The 15,129-nt window shown below is 37.6% G+C and overlaps 1 protein-coding gene across 5 annotated transcripts in view; it reads left to right on the forward strand.

The window, feature by feature from the left end:
* The window catches only part of septin6 (septin 6), a 37,811-nt gene extending 22,682 nt beyond the window's left edge, over positions 1-15,129 (forward strand). Inside the window, exons 10-11 of one of the 5 annotated variants that reach the window (XM_004916876.4) lie at positions 808-845; positions 11,435-15,129. In XM_004916876.4, coding sequence (XP_004916933.1) covers positions 808-811 — 4 coding nt within the window. In that variant the 3' untranslated portion in view covers positions 812-845; positions 11,435-15,129. Of the gene's footprint in view, positions 1-807; positions 846-3,292; positions 4,159-5,773; positions 7,046-11,434 lie in introns of those variants that run through there. The other 4 variants (XM_004916877.4, XM_004916875.4, XM_004916874.4 and 1 more) reach the window with 4 other exon arrangements.

Raw genomic sequence — 15,129 nt, forward strand, 5'->3', positions numbered from 1 at the left:
TGCACTAAAACAGAATATATAGTGCTCATATACCACTGGTTCTTAACACTGGATTCCCAAATGTTGATGGACTACAACTCCCAGAATTCTTTTATCAATTCTATTATCTATTATATTCAATTATTTTATTAAGACTTGAGCATCTGGGAGTTGTAGTCCCAGCAAAATCTGGGGACCCATGGTGAAGAAACAGGTTCTTCAGTTCTTCTGCTTTTACCGAATTTAAAACATCTAACTGGCAGAATAGGAGTTTTCCTTTTTCACTGTAACATTATGACCTCTCTGAGCACAAGTCTTTCAGCAGGAGTCCATGAGCAGCAAATTCCTGTACAAAAGAAGGAGTAGTATGGATCATAAAGAACAATGCCTGCTTCTTAGGAAAAACAATGACAATTTCCTATCCTTTACAGTTACAGTCAATGAAGGGAAATGTTTGTGTACATACACGTGAGAATGCTACAAATGTTTTCATACTAGAGGGTCTTTGATTCATAGTTTTCATTTAAACATAAGCAAGCTGACACACTAGCACATTAATATGGGGCCGGTGGAGCAGTGCTCTGTTTAAATTCTTACCATTTATTTCTGCATATTGACTGCCTGTCATAAACCCAGTTTTAACAAATAACAAATCATGGTGTATTTTTTCCATGATAACCTTCTGCTTTTTTAATAATTATGTCTTCCACATGTTGTTGATGTCTGTGTTACACATTGCTGGCTAGTTTTTGTTGTACTTATAAGTTCAGTGTGTATTCATATTGATGCTTCATTCTCATCATTAGTTGTTACTGTGCTGTTTTACAGTTAATTCTGCTGCCTGCTGCATGGGGCTCATGGTCCGGGTAAGCTTTCTTCACTAGAAGTACTCTACAGGGGGTGGGTATTTGAGGCAGCTGGGGAAGGGGCAAGAATTCTGTAAGTGCTGTTTAATAGGCATACCTAACATATGCCTTAGCCGTTGCACCAAAACATGTGTATGCATGCATCTGTCTGCAGTGTCATAAGAACACATAGCGCTTCATATAACTAATAAGCTTTATTTGAAATATGGTAATGTTTTGTACAAACATACACGGCTAAGTAATTCACTACAAACAAATTTGTTGCTGTAGGAGGTGTATGAGTTGCCATATTGCTTTTCTATGCTGATGATCAGAGTGCAATAAAACAAGCCTGTCTACTTGTGGCTTCTAGAAGTTCTGCAGTGTACTGTAGTCTGCCAGCAGTTCTTCAGTAAGGCAAGCAATGATGCAACTCTTACCAATATATCTATGATTGGAAATATGCATAGAATTAATTTGGTTTCAAACCCAATGAACTAGTTACAATTGTTATTTTTTTTTTTTTTTTTTTTGCGTTATTTGTAAATTTACTTGATTACATTTCCTGCTGAAACATGTAGGGATTCCTTTATGGTGGAAGAAGTTCAAGAGCACTTAGGGGGACAAGAGCATGTCCCTTAATGCTTATTAAGCCAGCACTTCTGATCCCAGTCTGGCTGCAATCTGCACCTAATGACTGCAGTGTCGGGGGGCACCGGCCAGCCCTGTCCTTACCGTTTGCCATCTGAGACAGAGCCTTGTTGCGGCCTGTGTTCTCTAGTTTGTAAGACCCTAGCAACTAGATAGGTGCTGAAATTCCAAACTGATGAGCTGCTGAACAAAAAGCTAAATAACTAAAACACAAATAAAAATCGGTGGACAAAAATACAAGCAGATGCATTGGTCATCTTTTCAGCTTTTTATCTTGGAATAGATTAGGAAGCAAAAGAACAGGTACATTGATTTCTCCATTATCCCATGGATGTTCCCTTTCATTTACCTAATTTCTGTAAATACTGCGTAAAATACATTGGGCAAAATATGTATAAACTTATAATTTTTGTTAAAACCAGTAAAAAATGGATGTTACTGGGCCCCCAAGCAAATCCAGTTTAAGTTGACCTATCCTTCCAAGATATATTAAAAATTGCTCTATAATAACTCTCTCTTGCTCTATAATTACTGGGGCCCCCTACACTCCTGGGCCCCCTGCAACCGCAGCAGGGCCTACATCCTCTGTAGTTACACCAGATACCACGTGAGAGGAAAATAAAATCTCATTTATACTACAGGAAGATGACTTATTCAAGATATTATCACATAATCTCATATAATTTGAGCATAAGTCAAAATCTTTGAGTGATGAGAAAATGATGAGAAAAGGTTTTTTTTTTAATCACTTCTATTTAGTAGTGCCATCGTGTAAGGAAAAAGTGCTCTTATTTATATGCAGCTCCTTTAGATGAATAGGACTGACTGCCTTGATTAAACCAATTTAGCACCACTTCTGGCTGTCGGATCCATTTGTTTCTTAGAAATAAAGTGTTTTTTTTTTAGTTCTGGCCACACTGGATTTAGATATCCCAGATCTCTGTAGTGAAATAAGTGAAGGTAACCATCAGTACAAATAAAAACAACAACAAACTTTCCCTTGCTTCACACTGCAATGATTTAAAGGCAGTGTCAGGATAGCTTTCAATATGTTAATCACTCTGCAAGAAAGAAATGCTACTGCGTAAAAGTACTTTGTACTGAGTATATGGCATCAGCTTGCATGTTTTGCATGCTAACTGTACTAACACTTAACACAGTATTATAATTGGCTGTCACCCCTTCAGCGTATTTGTGCTTGTGTACAAATAGAGTTGAAAATAATCCTCTCATATGTAATTTGCACCACAGTCTTTTTTTACGATCCTTATATTGACTTGAATCATTACCTTATTAATTGTACTAGGCTATACCCTGTTAGCATAGGTAACAGATTGGTCATTTGGCAATGTACATCGGCAATCATGAGTCATGGTCAGCAATACAGATGGGAGGTTTTGTTTTACCCTAGGAACCTCTCTTTGTCATTGGCACCAATAGGGGGTGCAGCAAAGCAACATGATCTTTTATGAGGATAAAACAATATATTCACAAGTTCCAACTCTCAGAGTATAAGAACCACAATATATTTTTAATCCTGGGTGTCTGCTCCCGTACCTTGTTCTAGGTATCACAATGCAATCAATACCTAGAAAATAAAAGGAAGCAGACCAGAAACTGCAGTGCTGTGCTGCAATTATAAAGTTTAAACAGTGTGAGAAAATAACCTATGTAGCATATTATGTAGTATTATTATAAAACAAATGTATATGAATCAACAAAAACCATAGAATTTCCAGATGCATGCTAAATAATAGTGCATTTGTATGATTTTCCGCAAAGACATTAACCTGTTTTTCTTTCTATTTTATTTTCAGTTCTGGCTTCCTCTAATTTCATTTTTATTTGCACTTTTCCATTAAGCATGTTATGTGCTCCATCTGTGTTCATTCCATATACCTTCTGCATGTAAAGCATGGAAATCATCTGGGTGGTTGTGTTCTTTACACCTAGCTGAAGACATCGCCACCCATAACCTGCATGGAACCACACTGCCAACCATCTCCTGCCTCCATCCACGTGTGTTTCCTGCATGTTTGACTGACAGACTCATGAATCTACTACTATAAAATACTGCATGTCCTCTTAACTGCTTATCATCATTAAAATGTTCCTATTTGATTATTCGGCACCCTTCAGGCTTTTATTTAATTTGTAAACATGTGGCACAAATTTAATGTAGCCATTTTTGGCAGAGCAAAAATTTGTTGTCCACTTTTCCTCCAGACCCTGACACTTAGGGGATACAGGTACAGGGCCTATTATCCAGAATGCTCGGGACCTGGGGTTTTCCAGACAAGGGATCTTTCCGTAATTTGGATCTCTATACCTTAAGTCTGCTAAAAAATAATTTAAATAATGAATAAACCCAATAGGATTGTTTTGCCTCCAATAAGGATTGATTCTATCTTAGTTGGGATCAAGTACAATGTTCTGTTTTATTATTACAGAGAAAAAGGGAATCATTTTCAAAAATTAGAATTATTTGCTTATAATGGAGTCTATGGGAAACAGCCATTCCGTAATTCGGAACTTTCTGGATAACGGGTTTCCGGATAACGGATCCCATACCTGTACTAGCACTTGTACAGTAGTTCATTAAGATCCAGAGATCATTAGTTCTTTTTTAGTGGTATTTAGAGCCTTACAATATTGCCAAATAAAAGATATTTTGTTTCTCAAACAGCCTCCATCCTTTTGTTATATACCAGACAGTTAATTATGTAAAGGGCAGAGAACATTTACAGCATCCTGATAAATATTTATACAGTAGAACTCTATTTTATGTCCCCTAATTTTATATATATATAATATTGATATAATAGGACCCTTGATCCTTGAGGCTGCATTTTGGGTGTGGACTGGCCACATTCTAAGTGATGTGGTCCTCCCTACACAGATTACCAGTGATTTCAAATGTGTTCTCCTTACAAAAAATTGTAAATTTTGTATATGGGCTCCCCTATACAGAGTGTGTTGGGTTTAAAGCTGCAGAGAATTGTCACCACTCAGCTTTGGAAAGGGATAAGCCTTTCTTTGGTTGGTTAAGGAATTGCACCAACATTTTCTATTTAAAAGGTGCTCACTACATTTTAAGATTAGGGTTTAATTTCTCTTTAACTTGTCAAAAAACAGCAACCAATTTTCAACATCTGGACAGCCCTAGTGGGTGCACACATATGGGAGCACGATGTCCTTTTAGCACGGAAAACCTTTATTTCAGAAAGAAGTACAGTAATATAGAATATTTGAATAGATTTTTTTCCTAACCTGCACCTTGATTGTGGTCTACTTTGTCCAGTGCTGCACTAGCAAATATTACTTAAGGGTATATGTATCATGCTGTGGAAAAAGTGATGTTACCAGCATTACCAGTGATGTTGCCCTGGGCAACCAATCAGCAATTAGATTTCAACAGTTAGAAAACCAAAACAAAGCATCTGATGCTATGAGCAACATCACTTTGCTTTTGTTTTCTAACTTGTAGGTAAATGTCCAATCTAATTGCTGATTGGTTTGCTATGGACAACATCACCAGTGATGTTTGTCTCCAGTGTACACACGAGTGTCCAGACATTGCTGGAAATTGCTTGCAACTTGAAGCATTAGTTATTGTTAATATATCACCCAAATCTGCATTGCATGCAATGTAGGACATTATGGGCCAGAAAGACTTAGCTCATAGTTTATCATGTGAAAAGAACACTGAATTATAATTTCACAATTAGGGGTTTCTAACTGAACTAAATGTGGATTTAAATGACATATCATGCAGATAAAGAATCACTGGTGGGCACTCTTTATTTAGGATATGGCTTGGACCCAGTCAGCTTTTTATATAAATATACCCCAGTTAGTTTTTTTAGAATTTGTTGCTTGGTTCCACACATCTTATTTATCCCAACAGCAATGCTATAAAAATCTGCAAATCGGAAAATCATCTTTGTTCATTATTTTATCAAGAAATTTTACTAAAGCGTTCATACTACTGACTTGACTCCACTCTCTTGGTTCTTCAGAGCACTTGTAAAATGGAAAAAGCTAGCTTCCTTAATCATCATTATTGGCCAGGTGACAGGAGAAACTTTTTAATAGCAGCATATTATTTTATTCTACTGTAAGGTTTAATATAAAGTAAAACAGTTATTGTTTAATCAAAATAAGAATTTTGAAAAATGAAAACTACATGTAAAATTTGTATTTTGTATAAACCCTAATTATTTGGCTTGTGTTGTGCATAGGTGTGTTATTCTGATTGGCATATTTTTAACAGTCATTTTTTGCACTTTTCTTTCCAGTAACCCTTGGCTGTGTACTGAGTAAAATGTCTGCTCTGATGGAATCGACGTACTTACGTCAACAGCTCTTTTGTGGTGCTTTGTGTTTGTTATTTCTTACTGTGCCATGATAGATTAGACCTGCTAGCCACGTCTCACAGTTTGCACAGAATTAATATTCACTTTATCAGGATCATTTCCTTTTTTTCCATGAAATGTAAATGATACCTATTATTTTGACTACTGAAAGCTGTACATTTTTAAAAAGTGTATGTGCAAACTAATTGTCAATGCACTTCCCTAAATTATTAAAGTTTAATTAATAAGAATCTCATAAAAAATAATGTAAAATGGTTCACAGGGCTACACACTACTTATCATGTGTGGAACAGTTTTATATCAGCTGTCCATTTGGTGCTATTTTGTGAGTTTAAACTAATGTTCCATGCTGCCTCTCTTAAATTTGGAATTTAGAATCTGGTTGTTAGATTAGGGTTTCTTTTTCTTAGGGGACCCAAATAATGTATGGGATTCACCTTTGCGACCCAGATTGCTGGTGTAGAATTCATTATGCACCTTATTTTAATTACTATTGTCTATTGAACAGGGTATTTTACTATATTAAACCGGGGTTATGGAGCAAAATTGAAACTAGCTGCAGTAATTAGGTCTCATCTATTATTAGAATGTTAGGTGCAAAACATGTTCCCAACCTTATCCTGCATGGTGTATAATTTAATTTGACAATCCTTTTGTATATAATTTATTTGCATTTTTTTTAATTCAATCATTAATGCTGTAAAACAAGCCATGTTGTATTCTACAGCTACATCAGGGAATACTGGAGCAGCCTTTATGCTTAACACCTTGCTGTTAGGGTTGCCACCCTGCCTGTATTTGAGCAGCCCAGCCATAAATCACCAGATAGGGCTGGAATTACAAATTTACCAGAAATGTCATACCCTATAAATCCCTTGTTTCCTCCTGCCAATGCTCCACCCATTTTCCTGCCCACTCTGCCCATTTCTCTGCCCCATGTGACTTCACCTCCTATTCACCCACTTGAAGGCCAGTATTTAGTTACTGAAAAGGTGGCAACCCTACTTACTGTCCTAGGCCTTGTGGCCTTTCCACAGATTTGGGCCTGGTGATCACATAAATCTAAAAATTCTATCATTACACCACATAATTAATTAGTAACCTTGATGATCTGGCATGCTGATAAACTAACATGGGAGCTATCTAACTAAGGGCTCTGGCACACGGGGAGATTAGTCTCCTGCGACTAATCTCCCCGGATTGCCATCCCACCAGCGAAAATGTAAATCGGCAGTGGGATGGCATTGCGATTTACATTTTCGCCGGTGGGATGGCAATCCGGGGAGATTAGTCGCCCGAGACACGGGAGATTTGTCGCGGGCGGCTAATCTCCCCGTGTGCCAGAGCCCTAATGGGTCTGCCAGGTAATCTTGTAAAATACAGCAAATTGGATTTCCCTTAAAGGAACAGTTCAGTGTAAAAATTAAACTAGGTAAATAGATAGGTTTTGCAAAATAATTAGCCAAAAATGTAATCTATTAAGTCTGGAGTGACTGGATGTCTAATGTAATAGCCAAAATGCTACTTCCTTAAACTCTTAAGTTAAGGAGGCTATACACAGTAAGATCTTCTTGTTTGGCACTCAGATTGGGCTAAATTACAACTATGGTTATATAGGACGTCGGACTGAGGACTGCAACAATGAGCCTATGCAGTCCCTGATCTGACGGGAAAATCAAACCCGCTCAAACAAGATCTAGCCAATTTTAGGTCAGTTACTGATTGCAAAGGCCTGTCGGGGGTGCCCATACACAGGCAGAGAAGCTGCCGTATTGTCTGAAGGACCCAAATTGGCAGCTGAAATCAGCCCATGTATAGCCACTGTAAGTCAGCAACTTGGGGGGGCATATGGGACATAACTGTTCAGTTAGTTTGATTCTGATAGTTACCACACAGGTCAAAATCAAGAGCAAACAGTTATGTCTCACATGGCCTTCCTAGAGTCATTGGTTGGTTACTGATTGTTAACAGGTTAGAGAGCTGCAAAGGAGGAAGTTGGTGTCCTGGCTATTATGTTGGGCATCTATTTACTCCAGCCTTTTTTGACAAACTAACTATATTAGAAACATTTTTTATTCTGAACAGCCTTTCTGTTTACCAAGTTTCATTTTTACACTGAACTGTTTCTTTAATGAGGGAATATAAAATATATTCCAATTTCTCAGCGATAACATTTCAAAGCCATTTCTCTAAAGAGCTATATAACCTGGCTTTATACATTAATGTGAGTTTTGAAGTGTTTTGCTATCTCTAATCCTTAGATGGAGCATGTGTGGAATTGTTGTAACACAAGCTGTTGGCTTTCACTGTTTGTAGCAGACAATGATATCTGCATTGTTACCAATGTTATCAGCAAAGCAATTAAAGATGTTTTGAAGAGGAGACTTTGCGGTTTATTGCCCTGAAGCTACCTGGAGTAATAAGGTCACACTTTGGTCATTCTGACCAAATTTCCTGGGCAGCAAAGGTTTCATTTTTTAGGATAACTATCTTAGGAATTTATGATGTGGTGTGAAACAACTCCAACACTGAAGAGTCACACAGTACTGTACATTTATTCCTTTGTTGAAAATGACTGAATTAGAATGAGAAGGATCAAAAAAAGTTTTTTTAAAAAAAACAAAACAAAAACAAATAAAAGGTCTTAGTAACAGAAATTCATTGCTTTAAGAGGCCATTATGTGTAATGGAATAAGTAAGAGGTGTTTTACTATTTTCCTTTTGCATATTTCCCTCTAGCTTCTAAGCTCAGCCTTGTTATTTTTTAGGATTAAAAATTCAAGGGTATATTTGTCATTTAAAAGCTCTCAATATTTCCCTCACATGATCTTTACCCCTGTGCCTTCTGGAATGGCAGGGTTATATCTCTGTTAGTCCAGCTACAGAGCACTTTAAAAAGCTGTCCCATCTCATAGGTCTCAGTCTTAAAAATAGGTATCATTATAACAGAGTAGAGAATTAGAAAAATAGCAGCAGTAATCTGTCCCAGGCAATTTGCCAGAATAGTGATATAGCAGTATTTCATTGCTCATTTGACTTTCAAAAAATAGTGTTCCTTTTAAAAAAACATTTTTAGATGAATACCTTTCAAAACCTAACATCACCATGCACATTGTTAAGCATCATCTGGAGTTATGTAAAAGTTGGAAACATGATCTTTCAGGAGATGAAATGTGGTTTACCACCTGGCACATGGACCAATAAGTTTTGTGTTGGTGGATGCCAGGAGAAGAATTCCATCCTGAATCCATGATTTTAACTGTATGGTGGAGGAGGCATTATCTGGTTGTGGGGTCTTGCTTCCAATGACAGCAAAAGTTAATGCTATAGTGTACAATGTCATTCTTGACAATCTCACATTTTCTATATTGTACCAGCAGTTTGGAGAAGCCCCTTTTCTGTTCCAACAGAGTAATTCCCCTTGCATAAAGCAAGGTCCACACAGATAGGAGTGGAATAAAATAACTGCACAGAGCCCTGACCTCAACCAAAATACACAGACAGGATGAACTGGTACACTGACTGTGAGAAAGGCATGATTCCGTAACATCAGTGCCAAAACTCTTGTGGCTGATTGGAAGAAAATCCCACCGACAACGTTTCAAAATCTCCTGGATAAGCTTCCCAGAAGAGTAGAGGCTCTCCTAATTGCACAGAAAAGCCCAACTTTGGTTTCAAAATGTTGGCCAGGCAGATGTCTTCTAAACATATAGTGTAAACACGTGTGCTTCATTAAGAAAAGAATGACAGACCTGTGAGCACCCCTTCCACCTTCCCATAACCACAATACAATTCTTAGTTGCTGCTATTTACTCTTCTTGTTTGTGGCCCCTCCTGGCGTCCTTACCCAATGCCATCTGTTTGTATGCTGCATTCTTCTCATTCTGCTGCTGGTTTTTACTGGCAAGTGGCTGTTGGTATTACTTGTTTGTCTCACTCATTACGCATCTCTGTATCTAAAGTAACATCATTTGCTTTGCAGATTCATTATAGCGTACAATTGCTATTTTTTCACAGTTATTACTGTATATGTTAGGAGCATTAAATCTGTGTAGAGTTCAGTGATTTTTAAACGTGTCTGGTGTGCACTGTCCTCTGCTGTGTTCATATGTCAATGGTTAATAGAAGCAGTATATTTTATACTGTGGCTGCAATTAATGCTACAAAAATAAATGCATTTTAATGCCAGGCAGGCAGACAACAAGCCCATCCAAATGTGCTCACTGTTTGTTGCTGGCCACAGATGAAACATGGCCTTCACATTTTCTATCCAACGGAAAGACATGCAAGCATGTTGGAGAACAGCACACATTGGTCAGATCACTTTTTTTAGGAAAACAGTAGTACATGTACATTTGTTAAATGTTTTTGGTACTAAAACTGTCGGGATTTTTAAATCATGTTTTGAATTTTGAATATACAGGTACCTATTATCCAAACATGGGACCTGTTATACAAAATGCTTGGGGCAGGGAGGTTTCCAGATAAGCAATCTTTGAGCAATTTGTATGTCCATACCTTAAGTCTACTAAAGAATAATTTAAAAATTATATAAAGCCAATAGGATTGTTTTGTCTCCAAAAAGAATTAATTATATCTTAGCTGGAATCGTGCAAGGTATTGTTTTATTATTACAGAGAAAAGGGAAATCATTTTTAAAAATTAGAATTATTTGCTTATAATGTAGCCTATTGGAGATGGCCTTTCTGTAATTTGGAACTTTCTGGATAATGGGTTTCCAAATAATGGATCCCATACCTGTATAAATATATACTGGAAGGCATCCATCTTTTTTTCTTTCTTATCTTTAAAAAGCAAGAAAAGCCCAAACTTAACAGACTCTTGTTTAATTATTATTAGGCTATAGTGCTACTGTGCTGGTTCCCATGACCAGCAGCCTTTAGCCCCTTAAAGAACCGCTACGGTGCAACTTCTATTTATCTTTTAAGTTTTTATAGCAGGGACTTACTTTCCTCTAAGTCTGGGGTGTTGCCCTACATATGCACACTGAACATGTGCTAGACCCTAAGTAAAAGAGAAGCATGTTGAGAGGACCTGGAATTAATTTTAGGGCTGCAGTAGCAGATGCATAAGCAGTATAGCAAACTGTGGCCTACTGCTAGATTAATCACAGTATGTAGTAGGGACATGTGTAGAAAATCCAGCTAGAAGGGCTGCACTGTTTTCAGTTAAATGCCCCTGAATTTTCAAGTGATTTGGTCACCCTAGTATGTAGGCTTGTCACATCTGATAACTTCTGCCCACCAATAGTAAAGGAAGTGCTTTATAGGAGCAGTCTTTCTAACATGCCTGTATGCTCTAAAATTCCTGTATTGGTTTTATCACAACTAATGCTTACAGCTGTTGAAATCTACATAAATATAAATACTAAAATTCACCAATATAAGTCTCATTTAACAGTGTCTTTTGCTCTCCCTTTATGCAATATTTCACCCTGTATGATCTCGGCTTTGCAAAATTAATGTGAGCAATCTGATAATACTTATCTGGCAAATTCATAAATACTTGCCTTTATTGCACAGTTGCTTAATCTGTGTTTCCCATCTCTTTCTTTCTCTCTAGCTTCTTTTAATCTGTTTCCCCACCTGTATGACGAAGAAGAGCACTGTTTGTAGAAGACACAGAGGTCCCTTTTGTTCTTGGAATGGAAAAGTGATAATTAATAAAGTTTAAAAAAAACCCTACCAAAATTAATAATGTTGAAAGATGTTCTGTGATTGCATGGTATTAAACCTTGAGATGTTAGAAAGGGCTTTTCATTGGAAAGCACACGTATGGAGAAGACTACAGCAAACTCTGTACCTACATGTAAATATTCATATTCCATCAGTAACAAGGTACCTACAAGTAATTGACTTGGCCCCTTATAATGTTAAAAGGTGTACATATACCTAGTACAGATAATTACAGAGCTATGCTTTGGTCAGTTTTTCAGAAAGCCATTTTAGACTCATTTCAGGCTATCCCCACTGTAACCTATATATACTATATTATTTTCTTCACAAAGATTTTAAGACTTAACAAATTAAGCACTTCCCTTCCACAGATCTACAGAAAGCCTGCTAGGGATTATTTAATTTAGATGCTTTCTGCATATTTCTGCAGTGGAGATCTGTTTGGCATCCCTTATTTTAATCTTATAAAACAGAGATGGGAAAATCTCTAGTTAATAACTTGCAAGCCATACCTGCATTAATAAAACCCATGGCCATTCTGTTGCTGCATGTTATATATGGAATTTCCAGCATGCCTTTTTATGCAAGAGATTGTTCTGGACTACTCCTGTACTGTCTTATTGAACCCACGATTCACAAAGTCTACAGCCAGTATGCCTCTTGTCATTGCATGTGCTTTTATGGTTATGAGTGTGTGGCTCAGAGGGGGTTTTACTTGTTCTAAATGTTTGCACGTCAGTAGCAGAGTTTCCAAATTTGAAAAGCACAAAAGGAAAACTTGAGAGGGATGGGATGTAGATGCTTGCCTTTACTTCATGTACCACCCAAATGCACTTCAGCCCTAAGACATGTCTCACTGAAAAACTGATCTGTGAACTGTTTGGTCATCTTTGTCAGAATGGAGAGCAAGTCATTGCCTTAGGGTGGGGATCCCTAACCTTTTTGACATGTGAGCCACATTCAAATGTAAAAAGGGCTGAGGAGCAACACAAGCAGGAAACAAGTTCATGGGGGATGCCAAATAAGGGCTGTGATTTGGAAGCTCAATGTAGACTGGAAACATACAGGAGGCTCTGTTTGTCAGTACTTCTGTTTATTATGCAATCAAAACTTGCCTTTAAGCCAGGAATTTAAAAAGAAGCACCTCCATTAATGCCACTGGAAGCAACATCCAAGGGGTTTGTGAGCAACATGTTGATCATGAGCCACTGGTTGGGGATCACTGCCTTAGTGGCTCTGCCAGTGGCTTATTTAGGAAGCTCTGCAATTGTCAAACAATTATTTCAAGTCTGAGAATGCAATCTCATTATCTGCTCATGCTAATTTCATAAAAGTACATCCATGCCTACAGCATTTACAGTGGGAAATTAATTGCCCACAATAAATCTGCTACCATGGGTGTCTAATCTCCCCAAAAAACCCTATGCATCATTTTGTTTTTCCTCAGTTGCGTCAAGTTGCCTGCAGGAGGAAACTTTGCGCAATCTTGGCAAAAATAAGCAATGTATGGGGCTTTCCACCGGCGTTTCCTTTTATTGCCAGTGGAAAGGCTTTTCAGGAAGATTAGCCTCCCATTAATTATTGCGGGTGACTAATCTCCCCATGGGGCATCGGCATAACGGGGGGTAGAAGGGCCTTTATTAGCAGGTCCAGTCTGAGATTTAAATAGGCCTAAGCATTTCAGCTGCACAGAAGTTCCTTCTGGCTCAATAAATATTGACTATCTATGGATTCTTAAAGCAATCTCTCTGGCATTTGTTGGAATCTAAAATCTGCCAGCCTGGTTAATTGCATGGCCATTCTTCAAGACTTTAAGAGATAATGTTGTTTTTGGGGGAAATTTGAGTTCGTAGTCAAATAAAATCTAGCGAAAAACATGATTTTCTGTGCTCGTGCTTAACTGGACCCTCAGGAAAATCCAAATATGCAAAGACTTATGCCAACACCTATTTCCCTATGTAATTTCTATGTGGTATAGAAGCCATTCCTATTTTGTAGGCATCTAACTTTAGATTTATTTTCTTGGGCCCCCCTAGTGTAATTACAAGGAAGTTAATTTAAAGGAGAATGACCCAACCCTACCCATTTTCAGTCTGCCCTCTGCACAGACCCGACTGTCTCTACTAAACCCTATTATCTGTGCAGGCTCCTTGGTGCTTATCACTGAGAAGGAGGATACACAGTGGAGGCCAATCTCATCCTGGCAATCAGTGTGCATTCTCCTGGTGAGTGTTCTTCTCCAGGAAGCCAGAGCAACAGATGAAAACAGCCAAACCATCAGCTCTGACATGCTGTACTGCTCTGCTGCTCTGCATTTCTCAAACAGGTAAAGAAGAGGGCAGATCAAAGGCACACAGTTGATGCCATTTTAGAGGGTACAGGTGGGCCTGTGAAGAGAGTGGATAGAACTGGGAAGGGGGAAGGGTACATTTTCTACTCACTGGCATACTACATGATTGTAGGCTAGATTATTTGATCATAGTGGTGTTATACACAACAATCTTTGGAGCCCATAAGCAGGCAGGGATTTGCAAAAATACCTTGCAGAGCCACATTTGGCCCGCAGTCCTCCAGATGGGCAGACCTGATATAGTTGACACTTTGTTCACTTTCTTCTGCAAATGCAATTGGTAGAATGTTTCTTTGACATTAAATGACTAGCAATGACATAATTAAATTAACCATGAAACATTAGACATAAGGATGATTCTAGTCATTTAAGAGTTTGCTTTTGGAACACATTACTATGACATTATGTAATGAATATGTTAGTTGTGGTTAAAGCTTATTCAATGAAAACATCAGTTTGAATGGGAAGATAAATCTGAAAAGCTGCCAGCTCACATATCGTATCTTTTTATCCAATATCCAGGAAGGTTATGTGCTTTAGATGATGATGTTACTCACCTAAAGACAAATTCAACATTGTTTTCTTGTATTTCTTGCTTAATGTTACATATATATCATGCATAGATATTATATTGTAATAAAGAGGTAGCTGGGGTCTGCAGGAAAGAATGTATTTCACACTGTTTTATGAAAACCAGCCCATGCAATTATTTGAATATTACTGTATGAAAAGTTTGCATATATACAGCTGTGAGTATTAAGCCCTTTAAATGTAGAACAGATCATCTTTGCATCCACACATCTACTGTCTACACACTACTTGGCTGAAACCAGATTCATAATATTAGAAATTGCTTTATAAGGCACACTGGATTGAAACCAAAATTACCTCATTCTTAGTGGCCACATGCCTCATTTAGTTCTAGAGCCACTCTAATTGCACATTGAAAATTAAGGACCTAACACGTAAGTATAAATATTTAGGAAGGTCTCCAAGCAGATGAATAGTTTCATGGGCCTTCCCCAGAAAGAATAGTTCTAATTACCTGTTCTATTCTAACCAGTTGTGCTTCCTTTTCTCTGCAATGAACCTCTGTTTTTTTCCCTTTATATAGAAATGAAATGTAAATGAAAAACTAAATGCATATTTACTTTCTAAACATAAAGGACCAGCACTATGTTACTTAATACATTTCTGTAATTTTTTCAATAAAAATACCCTGATTAACCTGA

The sequence above is a fragment of the Xenopus tropicalis genome, chromosome 8 (genome assembly GCF_000004195.4).
Source record: "Xenopus tropicalis strain Nigerian chromosome 8, UCB_Xtro_10.0, whole genome shotgun sequence".
NCBI lineage: Eukaryota > Metazoa > Chordata > Amphibia > Anura > Pipidae > Xenopus > Xenopus tropicalis.